The 24016-nt window shown below is 36.1% G+C and overlaps 1 protein-coding gene across 1 annotated transcript; it reads right to left on the bottom strand.

Annotated features, from left to right (window-relative positions):
- Positions 1 to 23321: 23321 nt before the first annotated feature.
- LOC140862063 (putative disease resistance protein At1g50180) lies at positions 23322 to 23720 on the bottom strand. Its single transcript, XM_073265067.1, has one exon. The coding sequence runs from the start codon at positions 23718 to 23720 to the stop codon at positions 23322 to 23324; it is 399 nt and encodes a 132-aa protein (XP_073121168.1).
- Positions 23721 to 24016: the final 296 nt, after the last annotated feature.

Below are 24016 nucleotides of genomic sequence, written 5' to 3'. Positions count from 1 at the left end.
CAGAACAGTGTATGTCCAATATCACGATCAGTATTTGTGGCATCCAATGGATTTTTGGAACATCAAGTTCATTCATACTGGGGTGCCTACACTCTAAGCATGAGTTACAATTTTTTTTATCCTGGTTTACCAACTTGCAAGTTGTTCACGAGGTGAATCAATGTTCAGTAAATTACCAGGACCTATGAGCAGAGGGCACCGTTGGTTTTAATTTAAGGATATTTTTATGTTTATTGTAGTTCGATTGGGTTGTATAATTAATTCTCAAGTTTTTTGTTATATTCAGCTATTTATATGTTAATATTTCAATCAAGTTAATTACATGTTTATCGAGTGATTAGTAGTAGATCCCGGACGTGACGAACCCACGTTGGAGTAATTAGAATTCGAAATAAAATTAAAGAAACAACTCATGTAAGACGATCTCACGAGTCACTTTTATTACATATATTTCTTATTTAGGTCACAAGAAAATTTATTAATTTTTATGTAAAAAGTTTTATTTTTATTTGTAAATATGAACAAGATTAACTCGTCTTGAGGATAAAGATCCGTGAGACCATATCACAAAATAAAAGGCTCGAAAATTAAGTAACTCAACAGAAGATAATGAAAATATTATTAAATTTCAAAACTTCATGTTAATTACTCATATGTGACTAATGTGAAAAAAACACATTTTTAAAAAAATATAAAATATTTGAGTACTCAATTTTTTTCTCATATCTGATTGTATCGTATCATTTTCTTTTGTCATATTCTTAGCGCAATGATCTTTTACCATGTTTTATTAAATTAATTTATAAATGTAATCCACAAGAAAATGTTGGTTGCAAAAAATAATTACAAATTATAAAATTCTAAACTCTAAAAAGCATATCAAAATGATCTTTTATTTTGTTTTATTTAATTAATTTATAAATAAAAATCACAAAAAATTTTAGTTGCAAAAAACTTTTATTTAAACACATAATTTAAAATAGACGCAGATTCTCATCCCTAAGTGAAATCGAGTTTCCTAAGTCATTTAGTTTATATTTAAGTGTTTCTAATATTATTGAGGGCTAGCAAGGAGCAGTGTGCTACTGAGGTCGTAGCGAAAATGTGCTCAGTTGAGGCGCTCTCGACTTCTGCGAACTAACGATAGATGAAATTATTGTCCCGAATCCTTGATAGTCATTTGTAGTATCTATTGGATTTAGCAGATACTTCTAGATTAAAAAATAAGTTGTATGATGTTTACTTAACTTTAGGCTGAGACTTTAGACTATGTGCTCATAAACTAGTTTTTTAGAGTTACGTAAGTATTGAAATATATAGGTATCCAGCTGAGTATATATATTTATGTGTTGCATTGTTATCTATCATATGATGTGTTTTTATCTTCTCATGTTATATATGAACATGTGATAATCATGTTTATTCTGATATCCCTTGAGATAGCTAGTTTAGTTGGGTCGCTCATCTCTTGTTCCTTGTAATCGTGTGACACCCACTAGATCAATAAATCAGCATGTGCGGTTACCTAAGACAGGTTTGTCCAATATCGCTGTCAATATTTGTGGACACCACATTCGAAGGAACAACTTGCTAGTTGTTCATGAGGTGAATCAATGTTCAGTTAGTTATCGGGTCCTAGGAACAGAGGGTACCGTTGGTTTCAATGTAAGGAAATTTCTATCTTTTATTATACTTCGATTGTGTTATATAATTAATTCTCAAGCTTTATGTTATCTTCAGTTATTTATGTGTTAATGTTGTAATTAATTTAATTATATGGTTATCACGTTATTAGTACGTAGTGGATCCCGGTAGGATAACAAATAAAATTATTTAAAAATTAAAAACTGTGTAAAAAAAATATCGCATTATTTTTTTGACCCTATTTTATTTAATTTGTTTTTAAACACAAACCATAAAAATAAAAAAAATGAAAAAACATATTAGATACGAAAACTAAGCAACATGATATTGGGAGTATCTATTGGATTAATATAGACTTCTAGATTTTTTAAAAAATATTCATATGATGTTCACTTATCTTTAGGCTGGGACTTTATAGACCATGTGCTACTAAATCAGTTTTTTAGATGTACGTAAGTACTTACTGAGATATCGACCATTATCTTTCATATGATGCATGATTATCCTGTCATGTATGTATGAACATGTGCTAATCACGCTGGGCCTATATCTCTTGAGATAGTCAATTGATCGTAGGGTCGCTCAACTCTTGTTTCTTGTAACCGCGTGGCACCCGACCCACTGGATCCATAGAATATCATGTGTGGTTATCCAGCACAGTGTATGTCCAATATCACAGTCAGTAATTTTGGCATCTAATGGATTTTCGGAACATCGAGCTCAACTGGGATGCTTACACTCTAAGCATGAGTTTCAATTTTTTTTATCCCGGTTTACCAAATTAGTCCTCCTTTATGCATTGCATATAAACCTATGTACTCATATATTGCGTACTTGGAAATTTCACTCACATCTTTGCTTCTATCATGTGCACCACATTCGATGGTGCAACTTGCAAATTGTTCAGGAGGTGAATCATTGTTCAGTCAATTATCATGTCCTAGGAGCAAAGGGCACCGTTGGTTTTAATTTAAGGATATGTCTATTTTTTTATTGTAATTCAATTGGGTTATATAATTAATTCTCAAGTTTTCTAGTATATTCAGTTATTTATATGTTAATATTTTAATTAAGTGAAATACATGTTTATCGAGTGATTAGTAGTGGATCCCGGACGTGAGGAACATACGTTGGAATAATTAGAATTCGAAACAAAATTAAAACAAAAACTTTTGTAAGACGATCTCACAAGTCAATTTTATGAGATAAATTTTTTATTTAGGTTACACATGAACAATTATTAATTTTTATGTTAAAAATATTTCTTTTATTTGTAAATATGAACAGGTTTGACTCATCTTAAAAATAAAAATCCGTGAGACCGTCTCACAAGATATCTACTTTAAAATTAATTAACTCAACAGAAGATAATGAAATTGTATTAAGTTTCGAAAATTCATGTTAATTACTCATATGTAACTCATTTGAAAAAAAAAACATTTTTTTAAAAAATTAAAATATTTGAATACTCAATTTTTTTTCTCATATCTGATTTTATCGTATGATTTTCTTTTGTCATATTATTTTTTCAATGATCTTTTATCTTGTTTTATTAAAGTAATTTATAAATATAACCCACAAGAAAATTTTGTTAGAAAAAATGATTACAAATTAGAAAATTAGAAATTCTAAAAAAGCATAGCGAGATTCTCATTCCTAAGTGCAACTGAGTTTCCTAAGTCATTCAGATTATATTTAAGTGTTTCTAACCATATTATAGAGGGCTAGCAAGGACCGAAACTATGCTCAGTTGAGGCGCTCTCGACTTATGCAGACCAACGACAGATTAAATTATAGTCCCGAATCCTTAATAGTTATCTGTAGTATCTATTGGATTAGAAGATAAATTTTAAATTTATTCACTAAGAACAAGTAAATGTAATAAAAAAAATTTGAATTTCAAAATATTATTTCCTATCATAGATCGATGGAGATAAATTTCATGATGGAGATAAATGTTAGATTTATTCACTGAGAATAATTAAATTTCATAAAAAAAAGTTGAATTTGCGAAATATTAATTTCTGCATAACAACGGTCTATTTAAATTTTTATGATGGAGATAAATTTTAGATTTGTTCACTAAGAATAAGTACATGTCATCAAATAAAAAATTAAATTTTCGAAAAAGTATTTCCTATCATAGATGTATCTTTTATATAAATTTAAAGATTCCTTTAATTTAAAAAAATAGAGTGTAATATAAAAATATTGTTATACGATCTCTAATCAGATACAGTTTATTTCTATCATTGTTACACTTATTTGAGTATCACCAATCTAAAAATTTTAAAACTTATATGTGTAAGACCCTGAAAGTAATTATTTCATGATTAACAGAGTTGATCATTAATTATTTTGGAATTAATGAAGATTAATTGAGCCGGGATTGAATTGATTTAAATTGGAATTCAAGGATCGAGTTGCAATTTGAGGGGTTGAACTTAGTCAAAAACATTGACTTATTATTATTATTATTATCATCTACATATCTCATCACCATCACTCATTCCCTTCTCCTCCACTCTCTCTCACGCGATTCTTCTCTCCTCCATTGAAACCGAAACCAAGCTCTTCCAAGCTTTGGGATTTCACTTCGAGCTCAATTAGACCGTTGGAATTTAATTTCGAAGGCAGATTCACGATCACCGCAACGAAGGCTTCGTTTTGACGTAAGTTTTGTTACGATCCTCGAACTTTGATTTTTGTTTGGGTTGTCAGAATTCGATAATCTTCTAGTATGTTGTTCTTGAGCTAGCTTAGATCGTGTATTAGAAGTCGGTTTGGAAAAAGAACGAAGTTTGGATTTTATATGAATTTTGAGGCATATTTCAAAAATGGAGTTTTGGATTTTGGTTGGATTTTGATTGTTTTGTTGGTTTAGAAGATGATATGGGTTGTTTGGAGTTGTTTGATGATGTTGGAGATTTTTTGGTTTGATTTTTTATAGTCGTTATTCCGTCGAAATCGAGTTTGGACTATCGGTTCTATTATTTCGGTTTGATTTCCGGTTTGGTTTGAGTTGATGAATTGATATCGAATCCGTATATTTAACATTTTCAGATTTGGATTGACGATTCCGGTTTGGAACGAACTGGGGGAGTTTGAACCGATTCGAGAATTGAAGACAGTATAGTATTGAACTTCCTGTTTTGATTCGTTTTGATTCGATTCGATATTGATTTAGTTCGTTGTTATTTTCAGATTTTAATCCTCGACGAACTTGAAAAGGTAAGAAGACGACAATTGACTGAATGAGACGATTAACTCGAATTTGAAGTAATTCGAGTGCCCAAAAAGAAATCGCATACTTGTATGTTATTTGAATTAGTTGATTTTAACTTGAATGAGTTTAATTTCACTTGCATGCATCTTGAGCCGAAGATTCGATTCGTTTTGAACTTTGACGATTTAGGGAGTTATATTGAAGTGGCTTTGGATTTCGAGTTTTTCCAATTGCCAGAATATTTCTTATAGTTGCTCTGAAGTCTAGGGGTTTGAGTTGAGCGACATTCACCCCGAATGGGTGTGTCGGTGAGTTGTTCGTGAAAACTTGATCCCGGGATCCCAACCGAGTACCGAATGATATTCGATTATCCGATTAGATAATCCCAAGTTTTGAAGCCATGCATTGCATTTTAATGCATTTCGAGTTGAGTGCTGATATGCCTTTTTGAATTGATTGACTCGTTTTTTTAACATGACTTGAAATATTAATTGGAATTGCTTGATTTGTCTCTTTTACTGGGAATTATATTCTCACCGGATTATCTGATTGTCGTTTTGTTTGTATGTGTACTTGACGACAGGTGGGGCAGGATCGAGTCAGAAGCTGCATGACTAGATCAATTTGGAAGTGATAGAGTGAGACATCGTCTAGAATATTGTTCTTTTAAAAATCTTGCATTATAGGGTTGATGAAATTTAATGTTTGAATCATGTTTAGGGAACTCGAATTTATTTGACTTGTTGAAAGATTATATCGTCGAACCCCTTATTTCATGTATGAACTATGGATTGATCCTTGATTGCTTGGATTATTGAATTTAGTTTGAAAGACTTTATTTTTGTGCCCTGGTGTTCAGCAGTTCGAGAGGGAGGCGCGGGCGCGCTGTGGTTGGCGCTGGGCGGCGCGCCGTTGTTTTTGCGAGACTTGGGCGCGGGCGCGCTGTCTTTTGCGAGGCTCCGGCGCGGGCGCGCTGCTTTAAAAAAAATTGATTTGTTTCCTCGGCTCTTTGTGTTCGATTGTATTTGATTATTCAGAGATTAGACGATTAGAAAACGGGGTCTCACAATATGCTCATGTTATGAGCATACAAAGTAATAAACATAGGAAATATATATCATTTTGAATTTCTGCACAACAACGTTATTTTTTAAATTTCATGATGGAGATAAATTTTAAAACATTTATTTGAATATCACGAATCTAAAAATTTTAAAAATTATATGGTCATGTTATGAGCATACAAAGTAATAAACAGAAAAAATATACGGACAATGCTATATGTACATATACTCTTACATAGAGGTGTACACGTCCTATTAAATTGGGAAAGAATTTCAAATTTTTTTAAAATTTCTTTTTTTTTTTCAACCTACAATTTTTTGTCTTGCTAAAAAAAATATATCAAATTCTTTTAAAATATTTTTATTTTCAAACTAAAATTGTTTATCTTTTTCAAAAACACTCTTAACGAAAATATTATTATTATTAATTTAATTATTTATAGTATAATTTTAGGAGTGTCAAAATTGAACCCGACCCAAGTTGATCAGTTACTATCGGATTAAGGTTGATTTTTGGGGTTCAGGTTAGACCCGAAATATTTGATATTTTTAAAATTTTAACATAATAATTAAATACACATAATAATAATTAATATATTTTGATTTAAATACAAAAATAACAAAATCTCACTTATATAATTCTATATAACTTAAATTTGAAAGTCCAAGTATACAAAATTTAAAATCAACTTACTACACACAATAAAAATTATTTTTAAAAATCAATGTTTTACAAAATAATTATTACATGTTTAAAATCTATGATACAATATACAATATTTTTTTCAAACATACAATATATAAAAATATAGTAATTATTTCTTAATTCTAGAAATAAGTACAAAAACTTTTTATAAATTTCTCAAACCTAATCTGAATAAATCAATAGTGATCGACTCAAACTCGACTAACACGATCAACATAAACCTATATGATTTTATTTTTTATTTTTTTAACAAAATAATTAATTATTACACATAATAATATTAAATATATTTTAGTTTAAATATATATTTTATCCATAATAAATTTAAATATATAATAATAAATCTCGCTTATATATGATTTAAATTTTAAATTTTAATTTGAAAAATTTTAAAATATATTTTCTATAAGAAAATATACAAATATTATTTTTTAACTCAATTAATAATTATATTTTCATAATTATATTTTAAAATTTTATAAAATAATTATTTTTGTGGAACTAAGTAAAATTAATTCTACAAGTAAGTAATAAAAAATAATAATATTTTCTTAAAAAGTTTTTTGAGTAAGACAAAAAATTGTAGGTTGAAAAAAAAAATTTAAAAGAATTTGAAATTCTTTCTCAATTTAATAGGACGTGTACACCTCTATGTAAGAGTCTATGTACATATAGCATTGTTCATTACATTTAAAGAAGCACATCAATTACGAAGAGTAGAGAATGCAAAAAGTTATTATATATCTTACTGTACTATATAAAAAAACAATTTCGTAATTACGAAAAAGTTTCAAAAGTATACAAAAAGTTGATTAACGAAAAAGTTTCAAAAATATAAAAAAAGTTGATTAGTATAGCGGGTTAATTAATATTAATAACTATTGTATTGATACACATGTTGTATTTTTGTATAATATTTTTTTTAATTAATGTGATGTATATTCAAATTGGAGTAATATCATAATTATAAAAGTTATCGCTGGAGTAAATTACAATTTAAAGATGATAATTATAAGTAGTTGGGACATTTTTGTTCATTCATTAATTTGACCAAATTTGTTATTTCATGCATTATTATATTGTATAGATATGTACTGATACTTCGGTGCTCATATTATATACTTGTACAATCTATTTTTTCAACGAAAACAAAATCAAATAAAATAAATGAAAAAATGAAAAAAAAATGTGACTGGTATTTTCGTAAATTAAAAAAAATACAAAAAGACAGTGTCATTTAGATAATAAGATAATATAGCTCACGAAAATATTAACCCCATTTCCAAAATCTTAACATTTGTTGAATGTTGTTTTTATTAAAAGCCACACTCAAACAAAAATTATCACCGAAACATATAACAAAACACATTCTTACAAGAAGATTGATTCTCTTTCAAAATACAATTGTTGGATCAAAACAAAACTTCGTATCCATCCGAACCAATGACACCAACACGAAAAGCATCGTTTCCATTTTCATGTTGATGCTTTTGAATTTGCTTGGCTGAGTCCAACAATGGCTTTTCACAGTACTGCAGCTCGATGTATGTATCTATTTCTCCTACGCCACTAGGAATCTGGTTCATCCACTGTGCAATCTCGATAATCAAGATTTCAAGGCATGGCAAGTGCTCTTTTTCCACCTCCCACTTCACCAGATAATCCAGGGAAGAATGGAAGTACTTGAGTTCAAGAAACTGGCCTTCCATCATCGTCCACTCGGAAACTTTACCGACTTTATTTTGTGTCATGTGGAGCACTTGAAGATTTGGAAGTGATCCGATTATGGCCATGTTTTCCCAAGGAAAAGGGACTCCTTTTAGAGATAACTCCTTTTAGAGATAACTTCTTTAGACCCATTTGTAAGACCTCCAGGCTTCGGAAATTGGAAAGGTTGTCCAGATTAAAATCATCCCATTTAAGATTCTTCATATTATATACAACTTTGAGTTTCTTCAGATTCACAAGCATTTTGGTGATCTCTTCGGTACATATAAAATTGATCACTTTCTCGATTGTTTGTACACCACTTTAATGAACAATTCCTATGTCAGAGGGAGAATAGGATGTTAGAAGAAAAGGGTTGTCCCAGATGAGATGCCTTAACTTCCGCATCTTTAAAATTTCATATGGTACTTGCAACAGATTGTGTCTCGTGCCAAGTAGAGTACACGAACAACTATAGTTTCGAGATTGGGATGTTTTGATATTGAGACTGGCAATCCATCGGGGAATGATGTGTTTCCTATGGTAAAAGCAAAGTACCTTAAATTTGTTATGGATTATATCGGAGTGATCATGACGATAATAATAATTGCGGAATAAAATAATCAACAAGAACACCAAGATTTACGTGGTTCACCCAATATAGGCTACATCCACGGAGCTGCTGCAATATTTATAACCGGAGAAATATTACAAGTGTATACAAAACACTATATCTCTCACACTATCCCAAACCCCGAGTATTACCGAGAAAATATTTCTCTAACTCACACAACAAGAGAACCCAAAAATTAACCCAAGAAACTCTTTTGTTTCTTTTGCTTTTACTCTCGTATTTTTCTTTCTGTGGGATACATAATCTGATGAATGGGGAGCTCTATTTATAGAGCTCCCTGCCAATGTGAACGAGGAAGCTGCATGAGTTTTTCCTCCAAGCAATTGTCAATAATGGATGCTACCGGCCATTGAATTCCAATCCAACATGTGCATTCAATTTTGGTTGGTGGCTGTCTCCAACTTTCAACAATCTCCCACTTGAATACTTGATTTCAATCATGGCTTCACACAGTCAATGCAGCAGCTCATGCCTCCTCTCTTTACGCTTGTAGTCCAACTGAAGTCGAGCACAACTTCAGTTTGTCAGTGGTCACCACCTTCGTGAACATATCAGCTGGATTTCTGCTTCCAGGAATTTTCTCAAGCATCAAGATTCCATCTTCCAAAACTGATCTGATGAAATGGTACCGAACCTGTATATGCTTCGTCCTAGCATGATAAACAGGATTCTTTGCCAAATGTATAGCACTCTGACTGTCACAGTGTAATGTGCTATCCTCAAGGTTCTGACCCAATTCCTCAAGGAATGATCTCAACCATATCATCTCCTTGCTAGCTTCTGTCACTGCAACATACTCAGCTTCAGTAGTCGAAAGTGCAACAATCTTTTGCAACTTGGACACCCAACTTACTGCCGTACCACCTAATGTGAACACATATCCAGTAGTACTCTTCCTGCCGTCTAGGTCACTACCCATGTCGGCATCTACATATCCTTGTAAGTCCTGATTAGTCCTCCTGAAGCACAGAGTTGAACTGATAGTACCTTTCAAATATCTGAGAATCCACTTCACTGCTTCCCAGTGTTGTTTTCTCGGATTGCTCATAAACCTGCTCACAACTCCCACTGCATGTGCTATGTTTGGTCTGGTGCACACCATTGCATACATGAGGCTTCCGACATCAGAGGCATAAGGAACCTTATTCATATAAGCATGCTCCTGCTCCATCGATGGTGATTGGGCTTTGGTTAGTTTGAAATGACTAGACAAAGGAGTACTAACCGGTTTAGCTTCATCCATGTTGAATCTGTTAAGAACCTTTTTCACGTACTCTGCCTGAGATAACTTCAAAACTCCGTTCACTCTATCTCTCAAGATCCTCATACCAAGAATTTGTTTTGCAGCTCCCAAATCCTTCATATCAAATTCTTTTGATAACTCTATCTTGAGCTTATCAATATCTTCCAGACACGCTCCTGCTATTAACATGCCATCAACTTTTTCTTTGATCCGGTACACCCACTTGTTGTGTAATGCCTTCGTACCTTCCGGAAGTTTCGTCAACTTCCACGTCTGATTGGATGACAGTGAATCCATCTCATCTTCCATGGCTAACTCCCACTTGATTGAATCATCATTTTGCATCGCTTCTTCAAAGGTCTCAGGTTCACCTTTATCAGTCAGCAAAATATAGTGAAGTGCAGGGGAGTATTTCTGAGGTGGTCTGATTGTTCTAGAAGATCTCCTGAGTTCAATTTCCGGAGTTTGTGCGTCATCATCTTGTGCAGTTTCTTCTTCTTGGTTACTATCCTCCGACTCATTCACAGGAATATCAATCAATGGCACTTCATTTGACTTCTCGACTTCAGAACATTTATCTCCAGTTGGAATGTCTGAGTTGTCCTTGTACAAAACTTGCTCATTGAAAATGACATCTCTGCTCCGAATGATCTTCCGATTTTGGTCATCCCAGAACCGATAACCAAACTCATTATCTCCATAACCAATAAAGAAACATTTCTTAGATTTCGGATCAAGTTTCGTTCTGTTGGCTGAATCGATGTGAACATATGAGAGACAACCAAACACTTTCAAGAACGAAAGGTTTACCCCTTTGTCGCTCCAGACCTCCTTTGGTATTCTGCAATCAAGTGGTACCGAAGGTCCTCTGTTGATCAGATATGCTGCAGTGTTAACTGCATCAGCCCAGAATGATTTCGGCAGTCCAGCGTGCAATCTCATGCTCCTGGCACGTTCATTCAGGGTCCTGTTCATCCTCTCAGCTACACCATTCTGTTGAGGTGTACCAGGAATGGTTTTCTCCATCTTGATCCCGTTCTGTGCACAATATTTCTTGAACTCAAAATCTTCATATTCTCCTCCGTTATCAGACCGTAAACACTTCACCTTCAAGTTGGTCTCATTCTCCACCATGACTTTCCACCTCTTAAAGGTCTCGTAAACATCAGATTTATTTTTCAGAAAATAAACCCAAACCTTCCTGCTCGAATCATCGATAAATGTGACATAATATTGTGAGCCTCCAAGGGATGTCACAGGAGATGGCCCCCACACATCAGTATGAACCAGCTCCAACTTTGCTGCTTTCGGTTCTCTACCGCCTTTCGAAAAGCTCACCCTTTTCTGCTTTCCAAGAACACAACTTTCACACAGTTTGTGTTCGACAGTTTTTAACTCCGGTAGCTTCCCTTTTGACATCAACATCTTCATTCCTTTCTCACTCATATGTCCAAGTCTACAGTGCCATAGATTTGAGTTAGCTCCAGCGTCCACAGCTGCTAACATGTCTCTGCAACTGGAAGTCATGTACAGGGTTCCAGTTTTTGTTCCTCGAGCAATAATCATGGCTCCTTTGCTCACTTTCCAAGAGCCATCACCAAAGGTCACTTTATGGCCTTCGTCATCGAGCTGTCCCACTGAGATCAGATTTCGGGTCAACTTTAGTACATGCCTCACTTTTCTGAGTTTCCAAATAGATCCATTTGACATTTTCAATTGGACATCACCCATACCAGCTATTTCCAGAGGTTTTCCATCAGCCAGGAAAACTTTTCCGTAATTACCAGCAATGTAATTACTGAATACCTCACGATCACCGGTGGTATGAAATGAAGCTCCCGAATCCATAACCCATGAATCAACCCGGCTTTCCATGGATAGTACTAAGGCATCATGTACATCCTCAGTAACAACATTTGCATTATTCTTGGGTGATCTGCAGTCTTTTTTCATGTGACCAGTTTCACCACAGCTCCAGCACTTTAATTTCTTTTCGAATGTATTTTTGTCTTTTCCACTCCTTGATTTGGATCTGCCACGCCATCGGTTAGAACCTTTTTTGCTAATCCTGTCCCTACTTCTGTTTTCGAGATTTAGGGCAGATCTCGATGATGTTGCTTCTCCCGAATCCCTCCTACGAACTTCTTCACCAAGGATTCGATCTCTGACATCATTGAATTGTAACTTTCCCTTTCCAGCAGAATTGCTAACCGCTGCCCGCATCGGCTCCCAAGCATTTGGTAAAGATGCCAAAATAATAAGTGCTCGAATTTCATCATCAAATTTAATTTCAACCGATGTTAGCTGGGAAACAATCGTGTTGAATTCATTGATGTGTGCCGCCACCGAAGCACCTTCCTCCATCTTCAAGTTGAATAACTTTTTCATGAGGAACACTTTATTATTTGCTGATGGCTTTTCGTACATGTCCGACAAAATGGACATCATCTCTTCCGTGGTTTTTGCCTCCGCCATGTTGTGGGCCACGTTCTTTGTTAGGGTCAATCGTATTACCCCTAACACCTGTCGGTCAAGAAGCTCCCACTCATCATCCTCCATATTTTCTGGCTTCACCCCAGATAGAGGTTGATGTAGCTTCTTGCTATACAAATAATCTTTAATTTGTAACCGCCAGAACGTGAAATCTGTACCATCGAACTTATTGATTCCAGGTCCCGATCCGTCATTTACGGTCATCGCTTCTACTGCCTTAATAAAAATTTCAAAAAATCTTTTCTGATGTGGAAGATCAGACAAGGCTGCAACCACAGAGCATACTCAGAATTTTAAGAAATTTTTCACCAAGGCTCCCGAACACCGTAACTGCTCTGATACCAGTTGTTATGGATTATATCGGAGTGATCATGACGATAATAATAATTGCGGAATAAAATAATCAACAAGAACACCAAGATTTACGTGGTTCACCCAATATAGGCTGTTGGAGAACGCGGCTTTCAGATCAAACAAGATTGATACCCGGTGCAGCGGAAGTTTAAAATATTTATTATATGGAACGATTCCATATTGGGTATCAAATCTTTACGATTAAATTACGTGTGTGTAAAAATTTAAATAACAATTATAAAATTTTTACCTTTAATCTCGTATCGAGATTTTGGACACCAACAGATTTCTCTGCTCTTGTTGTATCTCCCTGGAACCGATGGACGAACTGTTCTTCAATCAGGTCCACGAATAGAGATTTAATCCCTCTGATAGATTGCACTAGAAAATCTATCAGAAGTTTTCTACGAATAGATTAACGAATTTGATTCGTTAAACCAGACTGTAATTCAAAATCACAGGCTGGATTTTTCTGACAGAGAGAGGGAAGGGGGCGACCACCTTTTAGAAAATTACTTAGGGTTTTCGAAAATTGTGACCTATTGTGTGTAATTTCTGTACTGCAATAACTTATTTATAATGTAGGCCACTAACAGCTTAGGGCCCATTAGTCATAAGTTCAAGCCCGACAAGCAAAGCCCGCATGTTCAGAAATTAATATAAAATTCATCGTGACTCCGATTGATAAACCGATTTCACCAATGTGCACAGAAACCATTTCTGCACCATTTAAAGTCAAGATAAATTTTTCTGAATCCGAATTCAGTGATTTCCAAAAATGGCCATCCCTATGTCATTTTAGGAAATCTTACTCCTCTACTCTTAAATAAGAAGTCCAACTTCTTCGTTCATTAAATTTAACTCTTTAAATTTAACTATCTCAACGGGGATTAAAAATCCATTACACTGTGTGACCCTCAATGGTTCAGGGATACAGCTAGCCGTGGGCTCACAACTCCTTGTGACTCGGAACAACAATTTCCGACTTGCCCATCGAATCATGGTATGAGCGCCTAGCAACATCGCCCCATGATTCCCTAGGTATCACTGATAGTGCCTACAAGAACCAGTAGATTTTGGTTAGCGTACAGTACGGTCCCTTCATCCATATATCCCGATCGAATCAACAACCATTGGTATATCGAGAGTCGCTCGAGATTCGATAACTATGCAATGCATCTTGAAGATCAAATAGTGACATCGCATGCGCTACTAAGAAACCATTTCTTAAATCACATCATGTACTCTGGCCAGAGATTCGTCACACTAATATCTCCTCAGATCGCATAGAATATCCACACTCGCAAGTATGTGGTGAATCCTTGACAACAAAGCATCGACTCCTATATGTGTTGAATCTGTACCCAATCCCGACACCTGATGACCCCAATAGAGTCGGTAAATGAGTCAAAGCACAGTACTAGCATATAGAGTCTCAATGATGTCTCAAGTAGTAAGGACTAATGGTGTACAACCAAAACCGCGGACTATATCCACTCGATAAGTGATAACCACTTGGAAAGTCCGGATAGGGTAGTTCGATCATTCATCATATGAATATCCATTTGCATGCTTCGAACATCTCTATGTTCCTTACCAATGAAACGTGGTACTCTGCATCGCAAATGCTAGTCTCAAACTCGAGCGATCCTTATCCTTATTATCGGACGGCTCAATCGACTAGGAACAGTTTAGAATATACAGTGACTATAAGATGTGTTTCATGATAGACAACCCCATGTTCTACCACATCTTACATACACTATAGTATATTCAAGGTCTTTATCAAAACAACAATAGTATATCACAATATAACAATATGGAGAAAGATAAAGTCATTTCCATTAATAAAAGTGTAAATTATATTAAACAAAAGATTGTTTATACAAAGAGTCATCAAAGCCCTTAGCCACAAGTTGGCTCACCGGGCACCTACTCTTTCAATCTCCCACTTGCCCTAAAGCCAACTAGTCATACTACATAGACCCATTGTTTCGCGATGTTTGTCAAATAATGGTCCTGGCAAGGGCTTAGTAAGTGGATCAGCGATATTGTCTGCAAAGGCCACTCTTTCGACAGTGATGTCTCCTCTTTCCACAATCTCCCGGATGATGTGGTATTTCCTCAGTACGTGTTTGGATCTTTGATGAGACCTTGGTTCCTTTGCCTGAGCAACGGCACCCGTGTTGTCACAGTACACCGGGACTGGACCAACAACTTCAGGAATGACGCCCAACTCTTGGACGAAATTCCTCATCCAAACGGCCTCTTTAGCAGCAGCTGATGCTGCAATGTATTCAGCTTCAGTGGTGGAATCCGCTGTGGTGTCCTGCTTGGAACTCTTCCAAGAGACAGCACCGCCATTGAGCATGAACACAAATCCAGAGGTTGACTTCGAGTCATCCACGTCACTTTGGAAGCTAGAGTCGGTATAGCCTTTCAATTTTAGTTCTCTTCCTCCATATACCATGAACATATTCTTAGTCCTTCGTAAGTACTTAAGAATGTCCTTCACGACTTTCCAATGCATTTGACCGGGATTAGCTTGATATCTGCTCGTGACACTCAGAGCAAATGCTACATCCGGTCTGGTAGATATCATCCCATACATGATACTACCTATGGCTGATGCATATGGTACATGTGTCATTTTCTCTATCTCTTCATCAGTCTTGGGACACATAGACTTGGATAGAGAAACTCCATGACACATGGGTAGATGTCCTCTCTTGGACCCATCCATTGAAAACCGTTTCAATATGGTGTCGATGTAGGTTGATTGAGTGAGTCCTATCATTCTCTTAGATCTATCTCTATAGATCTGTATCCCAAGAATATAGGATGCCTCACCCAAATCCTTCATCGAGAATCTACCTGATAACCATATCTTTGTTGACTGCAACATCCCTACATCATTCCCAATGAGTAGGATGTCATCAACATAAAGTACTAAGAATGTCACAGCATCCTTAACTACTTTCTTGTACACGCATGGTTCCTCCGGATTCTTGATGAAACCAAAATCTTTTATTGTTTCATCAAATTTTTGGTTCCAACTTCTTGATGCTTGTTTTAGACCATAAATTGATCTCTGAAGCTTGCATACCTTATGCTCGCTTCCCATGGATGTGAACCCCTCAGGCTGCTTCATATAGATTTCTTCCTTAATGTCTCCATTAATAAAAGCAGTCTTCACATCCATTTGCCATATCTCATAGTCATACCATGCAGCTATGGCAATAAGGATTCTTATGGACTTGAACATCGCAACTGGTGAAAAGGTTTCATCATAGTCAACTCCTTGTCTTTGAGTATAACCTTTTGCCACCAATCGCGCCTTGTAGGTCAATACCTTACCATCAGGCCCAAGCTTTCTCTTGTAGATCCATTTACACCCTATTGGAACAATTCCATCGGGAGGATCTACTAAAGACCAAACTTGGTTTGTATGCATCGAATCTATTTCCGACTGCATAGCTTCTAGCCATAAATTTGAATCCGCGTCAGAAATTGCTTCCTTGAAGTTTCTTGGATCACATCCAACATCGGGTTCATCTTGATCCCCTTCAAGAAGAAGACCATATCGAATAGGAGGTCTAGAAGTCCTCTCGGATCTTCTAGGTACAGCCGTGTCCAGCAATGGTTCCTGAGGTGTAGGATCGTTATTTTGTATTTCGGGTTCTTCTCGAATTTCTTCGAGTTCCATCATCTCGCCTTTCTTATCCAATAAGAACTCCTTCTCCAAGAAGGTGGCATTCCTTGAAACAAACACCTTTGTTTGAGCAGGATAATAGAAATAATATCCGATTTAATTCTTCGAATACCCTACAAAATAACATAAGCTAGATCGACTATCCAACTTATCTCCCACTGTCCGCTTCACGTAAGCAGGACATCCCCAAATCCTCAAGTACGAATACTTAGGAGCTTTGCCATTCCATAACTCGTATGGTGTTTTGTCCACTGTTTTAGTGTGGACGTTGTTCAACAATAATACCGCTGTTTCAAGCGCATAGCCCCAAAACGAAGGTGGAAGCTCAGTGAAGCTCATCATGGATCGAACCATGTCCAACAAAGTTCGATTACGACGCTCCGATACACCATTAAGCTGTGGTGTCATAGGAGGAGTCCACTGAGAGAGAATCCCATTCTCTTTCAGATAGTCCAAAAACTCGGTACTCAAGTATTCTCCACCTCGATCCGATCGAAGTGCTTTAATACTTTTACCTAGCTTGTTTTCTACTTCAGCCTTGAATTCTTTGAACTTTTCAAATGCTTCAGACTTATATTTCATTAAATATAAATACCCATACCTTGAATAATCATCAGTAAAGGTAATGAAGTAGGTGTGGCCATATTGAGTCCCAACTCTAAATGGACCACAAACATCTGTATGGATCAAATCCAACAGATTTTGACTACGCTCAGGTTTCCCCTTAAAAGGAGATTTAGTCATTTTTCCTTTTAGGCAGGATTCACAAGTAGGTAGAGAGTTAATATCAGACATATCAAACATGCCCTCTCCCACTAGCTTGTTCATCCTCCTTGATGAAATATGACCTAGCCTAGCGTGCCAAAGGTTTGTCGGGTTTTGGCTATCAATTTTCCTTTTGTTTGTTGTTGCCGGTTTATCAACATAATTTATTGGAACGTCTTTTAGTTTTAAGTTGTATAGATCATTTTCAAGTTGTCCATTTCCAATCAAACATTCATTCTTGTAAATATTGCAAATCTCATTCACAAAATTGCAAGAATAACCATCTCTATCAAGCATAGAAACAGAAATAATGTTTTTAATCAAATCCGGAACAAATAAAACATCTCTTAAAAGTAACTTAAAACCGTTCTGCAGAATTAAATAAACATCTCCCACGGCTTTTGCTTCAACTCTGGAACCATTTCCGAGCCTCAGCTGGGTCTCACCCATCCTAAGCCTGCGACTTCTTGTCATCACCTGCAAATCATTGCAAATGTGAGATCCACATCCGGTATCCAATACCCAAGAAGTAGTATTAAGTGAAACATTTATTTCAATATAGAACATACCCTTTGCAGTTCGCAACTGCTCTAGATATTCCTTGCAGTTACGCTTCCAATGACCGGGCTTCTTGCAGTAATGGCAAACATCCTTGGATTTTTCCATGTTTGAAGCCTTTGTCTTGTACTTCTTCTCGGGTTCGATTTTCTTGGGTGGGGCAGAACGTTTCTTACCCTTCGTACTTGGCCCCTTCTTAGCAGAAGAAGAGGAGCCCACCAAGAAAGCCGGTTTATCCTTCTTTAATGTGGATTCATATGTCACTAGCATATTGACCATCTCTTCAAGGGAGGCCTCTATCTTGTTCATATTGAAATTTACCACAAATCCGTCAAACGAAGAAGGAAGAGACAGAAGTAGTAAGTCCACGTTGAGTTCATGCCCCAACACCAAATCAAGGGTTACCAACTTCTGTATGAGCCAAATCACTCGTACCCCATGATCACGGACCGAAGTCCCTTCACGCATGCGACACGTCATTAGCTCCTTTACAGTAGCGAACCTTTCAGCCCTCGATTGAGCCCCAAAAAGTTCCTTGAGTTGAACGTGAATGTCAGCAGCATTCACGGTATCCTCAAATCGCCTCTGGAGTTCATCAGACATCGAGGCTTGCATATAGCATTTGGTCTTGATATCATGGTCCCACCATGTATCAAGCTTGGCTAACTCCTCCGGACTTACGTCAGCTGGTGCTTCCTTCGGAGGAGATTTCTCTAACACGTAGAGCATCTTCTCCGAAGTCAAGACAATCTTCAACTTACGGAACCATTCCGTATAGTTTGCGCCAGTCAACTTATTTTGTTCGATGATCGAGAAAAGTGGATTACGCGAATTCATTGTATGAAATACTGAAAAGAAACAGACAAATATCAGTGATTGTTTAAGCAATTTACTAATACATAAAATAGGCGAAATTTATTTTATGAATCTCACTCCAACTATTTTAACGATTTCACTACCCTCTAGTGAAAACGGAAAACTGTTTTCCTTAGTGAGAACATGGAGTCCAATTGACAAACTTATAGTCCCGAATAATATCAGCCAACCATAATTTTCAAAAGGTAGAGCCCAATTGCTTCCAAAGCAACCTCCACGTTTTTACCTCATATCCAATAAGGGCCCAATAATATGACGCCGATTATTGTGACATGTCAAGATGACCCATCAATATTAAGTTGTGATGGACGGTCGCCATGTGGATCCCCCAATAATATGAGCCGATCCCATGGGAGTTCCATCAAACTTACAACATGTGTCGATCCAATGTACAGCTTTCCGACGAACGGGCCCCCCCAATAATATGAGCCGGACCATATCCGCGGGTAGCATCTCATACATTGATCGTTGATGGAAGGTAGGAACATTTAAACAAATTTAAATTTCCTTTATTTATCTTGATATCAATTTTAAATCATATTTAAAATGAGGGATTTTTAATTATAAAAATTTGTCTCATCATTTTTAAAGTTTTGTATGCTTGTCGGATTCACACAATTATGTCTAAAACATGCATACAACTATAATATCACATATTATATAGGATGATCGATTCCATTTCTAATCGACCCGTGGTTGCCAATCACGAGTCTTAGTCCAATCCTAGGTAATATGCAGTATGCAATGCAATCCTATTACATTTGCTTCCAATTTACATTTCTTCTGTCTTTATTGTCTGCTGGGCCCACCTCCATCTTCAAATCTTGATCTCCCACTAAATCTAATGTATTTACAATAAATAACAATGACAAGTAGGGGATACATTTTTAAGGGGTGGGAACGGGCCATAAACCAAGCCCACTTTTATTACATATGACATTCATATTGGGCCATAAACCAGGCCCATTAATAAAACCAACAACAATAAAAACAAATGTAAATTCCTAACATACACCTACAAAATTGGTCATGGCAATCGATCATCCTTATCCAATAACATTTAATTCAAAATTAATTTATTGGATAACATGCAATGGCAATTTAAATTTAAAAAGATAAAATCATATTTCATACATAAAATCTTATTTTACATACAAAATCATATTTTATCTTTTTATCAAATAAAATCATATTTTATCTATAAAATTCAATTTTATACATAAAATCATATTTTACTCAATATATCCATAAGATCATATCTTATCATCAATTGTACCAAAAATAATTAATTTCAAAATTCAATTAAAGGATAAAATATTAAAATTTTCCAAAAATTCAAATTTATCCAAAAATCAATTTTAAAATTTTCGGACTCGAACAATTCGATCCGACGCCTCGTGGACCAATCAAAACAATTTTCGATCGGACCAAAAATAAAATTTTAACATATTAAAATTTAATTTTAAAAAATTAAAAATAATTTTTCCCGCGGGCCGCCCGGGACGTTCCCGGGCCGGGCAGCAACAATCGCTGTCCTGGGCAGCGATCACATCGCTGCCGCTGCCCCTCCCGGGCAGCGATCCAATCGCTGCCCGGGTTTTTGCCCGAAAAAAATATTTTTATTTTTAAAATATTTATTTTGTTTCAAAAACCGAGGCTTAAAAATTTTTTGTACAATCGATTAATTTAATCGCTTGATCTGAGCAACCTGACTCTGATACCACTGTTGGAAAACGCGGCTTTCAGATCAAACAAGATTGATACCCGGTGCAGCGGAAGTTTAAAATATTTATTATATGGAACGATTCCATATTGGATATCAAATCTTTACGATTAAATTACGTGTGTGTAAAAATTTAAATAACAATTATAAAATTTTTACCTTTAATCTCGTATCGAGATTTTGGACACCAACAGATTTCTCTGCTCTTGTTGTATCTCCCTGGAACCGATGGACGAACTGTTCTTCAATCAGGTCCACGAATAGAGATTTAATCCCTCTGATAGATTGCACTAGAAAATCTATCAGAAGTTTTCTACGAAGAGATTAACGAATTTGATTCGTTAAACCAGACTGTAATTCAAAATCACAGGCTGGATTTTTCTGACAGAGAGAGGGAAGGGGGCGGCCACCTTTTAGAAAATTACTTAGGGTTTTCGAAAATTGTGACCTATTGTGTGTAATTTCTGTACTGCAATAACTTATTTATAATGTAGGCCACTAACAGCTTAGGGCCCATTAGTCATAAGTTCAAGCCCGACAAGCAAAGCCCGCATGTTCAGAAATTAATATAAAATTCATCGTGACTCCGATTGATAAACCGATTTCACCAATGTGCACAGAAACCATTTCTGCACCATTTAAAGTCAAGATAAATTTTTCTGAATCCGAATTCAGTGATTTCCAAAAATGGCCATCTCTATGTCATTTTAGGAAATCTTACTCCTTTACTCTTAAATAAGAAGTCCAACTTCTTCGTTCATTAAATTTAACTCTTTAAATTTAACTATCTCAACGGGGATTAAAAATCCATTACACTGTGTGACCCTCAATGGTTCAGGGATACAGCTAGCCGTGGGCTCACAACTCCTTGTGACTCGGAACAACAATTTCCGACTTGCCCATCGAATCATGGTATGAGCGCCTAGCAACATCGCCCCATGATTCCCTAGGTATCACTGATAGTGCCTACAAGAACCAGTAGATTTTGGTTAGCGTACAGTACGGTCCCTTCATCCATATATCCCGATCGAATCAACAACCATTGGTATATCGAGAGTCGCTCGAGATTCGATAACTATGCAATGCATCTTGAAGATCAAATAGTGACATCGCATGCGCTACTAAGAAACCATTTCTTAAATCACATCATGTACTCTGGCCAGAGATTCGTCACACTAATATCTCCTCAGATCTCATAGGATATCCACACTCGCAAGTATGTGGTGAATCCTTGACAACAAAGCATCGACTCCTATATGTGTTGTATCTGTACCCAATCCCGACACCTGATGACCCCAATAGAGTCGGTAAACGAGTCAAAGCACAGTACTAGCATATAGAGTCTCAATGATGTCTCAAGTAGTAAGGACTAATGGTGTACAACCAAAACCGCGGACTATATCCACTCGATAAGTGATAACCACTTGGAAAGTCCGGATAGGGTAGTTCGATCATTCATCATATGAATATCCATTTGCATGCTTCGAACATCTCTATGTTCCTTACCAATGAAACGTGGTACTCTGCATCGCAAATGCTAGTCTCAAACTCGAGCGATCCTTATCCTTATTATCGGACGGCTCAATCGACTAGGAACAGTTTAGAATATACAGTGACTATAAGATGTGTTTCATGATAGACATCCCCATGTTCTACCACATCTTACATACACTATAGTATATTCAAGGTCTTTATCAAAACAACAATAGTATATCACAATATAACAATATGGAGAAAGATAAAGTCATTGCCATTAATAAAAGTGTAAATTATATTAAACAAAAGATTGTTTATACAAAGAGTCATCAAAGCCCTTAGCCACAAGTTGGCTCACCGGGCACCTACTCTTTCATAGGCTACGTCCACGGAGCTGCTGCAATATTTATAACCGGAGAAATATTACAAGTGTATACAAAACACTATATCTCTCACACTATCCCAAACCCCGAGTATTACCGAGAAAATATTTCTCTAACTCACACAACAAGAGAACCCAAAAATTAACCCAAGAAACTCTTTTGTTTCTTTTGCTTTTACTCTCGTATTTTTCTTTTTGTGGGATACATAATCTGATGAATGGGGAGCTCTATTTATAGAGCTCCCTGCCAATGTGAACGAGGAAGCTGCATGAGTTTTTCCTCCAAGCAATTGTCAATAATGGATGCTACCGGCCATTGAATTCCAATCCAACATGTGCATTCAATTTTGGTTGGTGGCTATCTCCAACTTTCAACAAAATTGACGAATATAGATAATACGTTGGAAATATTCGGCCAGGTAACCAGGAGTGTATCCAAGATACGGATGCGCCTCCTAGAACGTAGATCTAATATTGGCCCATGATATCTCTCAGCGAAAAGTATGATGGAACGTAAGCTTGAATCTCGGATAGTACATTCTTGAATTTCACCCGTGCAATGGATTTTGAGGTGGCGAAATGGATTGTGTATGAGTTCTATTCCGGAGTTCAGTTTGGGTGACACATGATGATGAAGAAACCTCTCCTCTTCAGCTTTTGTTATGAAAATCTCCCTCAACATATCATGGATTCCAACACTTTTAAGTTTCCCATCCCGCCCTTTCTTGCTCACTAAGAGCAAACTTCTCTTCACAAGATCATCCAAATAACTTTCCCCACATCTTCCAAGCATTTGAACCCATTATTTGGCTTGAGAAATCCCTCCGCAATACACAACCTGATTTTAGCTTAGAAACACCAATTTCAGAATCTTCTGGAAAAGCGGCAATGTATAGGAAACATGGTTTTAGTCGAAGAGGTAACAGATCATAACTAAAACAGAGTATCTTTGAGCATTGAAGTGCAATTGTAGGTTGTCTAGAACTTATATTTTCCGAAAGATTTTCCCAAACTTCTTCTCTCCTCGCGTTGTTTCCTGAAGAAAGGAGTAGTCCTGCAACCACTACTATGGTGAGTGGAAGTCCACCGCAATTTTTCGCAATCTTCTTCCCGACTTCCACCAGTTGAAGAGGACAAGATTCTTGTCTAAAAACCATTTCTTGAAGTAGCTTCCAACTTTAATCTTCATTTAAAAAACTCATTTGGTGAGCCATAGTATCAGAAGATCCTGCATGAGCAGCCACATCCAATATTCTAGTGGTTAACAAGATCCTACTTCCATTGCCATCGTCTCGGAATGTCATCTTCAAATCATCCCAAGCTTTGGTGCTCCATATATCATCAACCACAATGAGATATTGCCTCCCCAAGAGATTTTGATACGCTAGTTTTGCCAGTTCTGCTTCACTTTTATCTGCAGATTGTTCATTCTTGAGAGATTTCAAAAGACCTG

The sequence above is a fragment of the Henckelia pumila genome, chromosome 4, assembly GCF_033568475.1.
Source record: "Henckelia pumila isolate YLH828 chromosome 4, ASM3356847v2, whole genome shotgun sequence".
Taxonomy (NCBI): Eukaryota; Viridiplantae; Streptophyta; class Magnoliopsida; order Lamiales; family Gesneriaceae; genus Henckelia; species Henckelia pumila.
This window is presented reverse-complemented; position numbering and strand designations above follow the sequence as displayed.

Excerpts from the sequence above, each read along its gene's own strand:
- LOC140862063 (XM_073265067.1), bottom strand. The coding sequence starts at position 23,720 with ATGGTTTTTAGACAAGAATCTTGTCCTCTTCAACTGGTGGAAGTCGGG.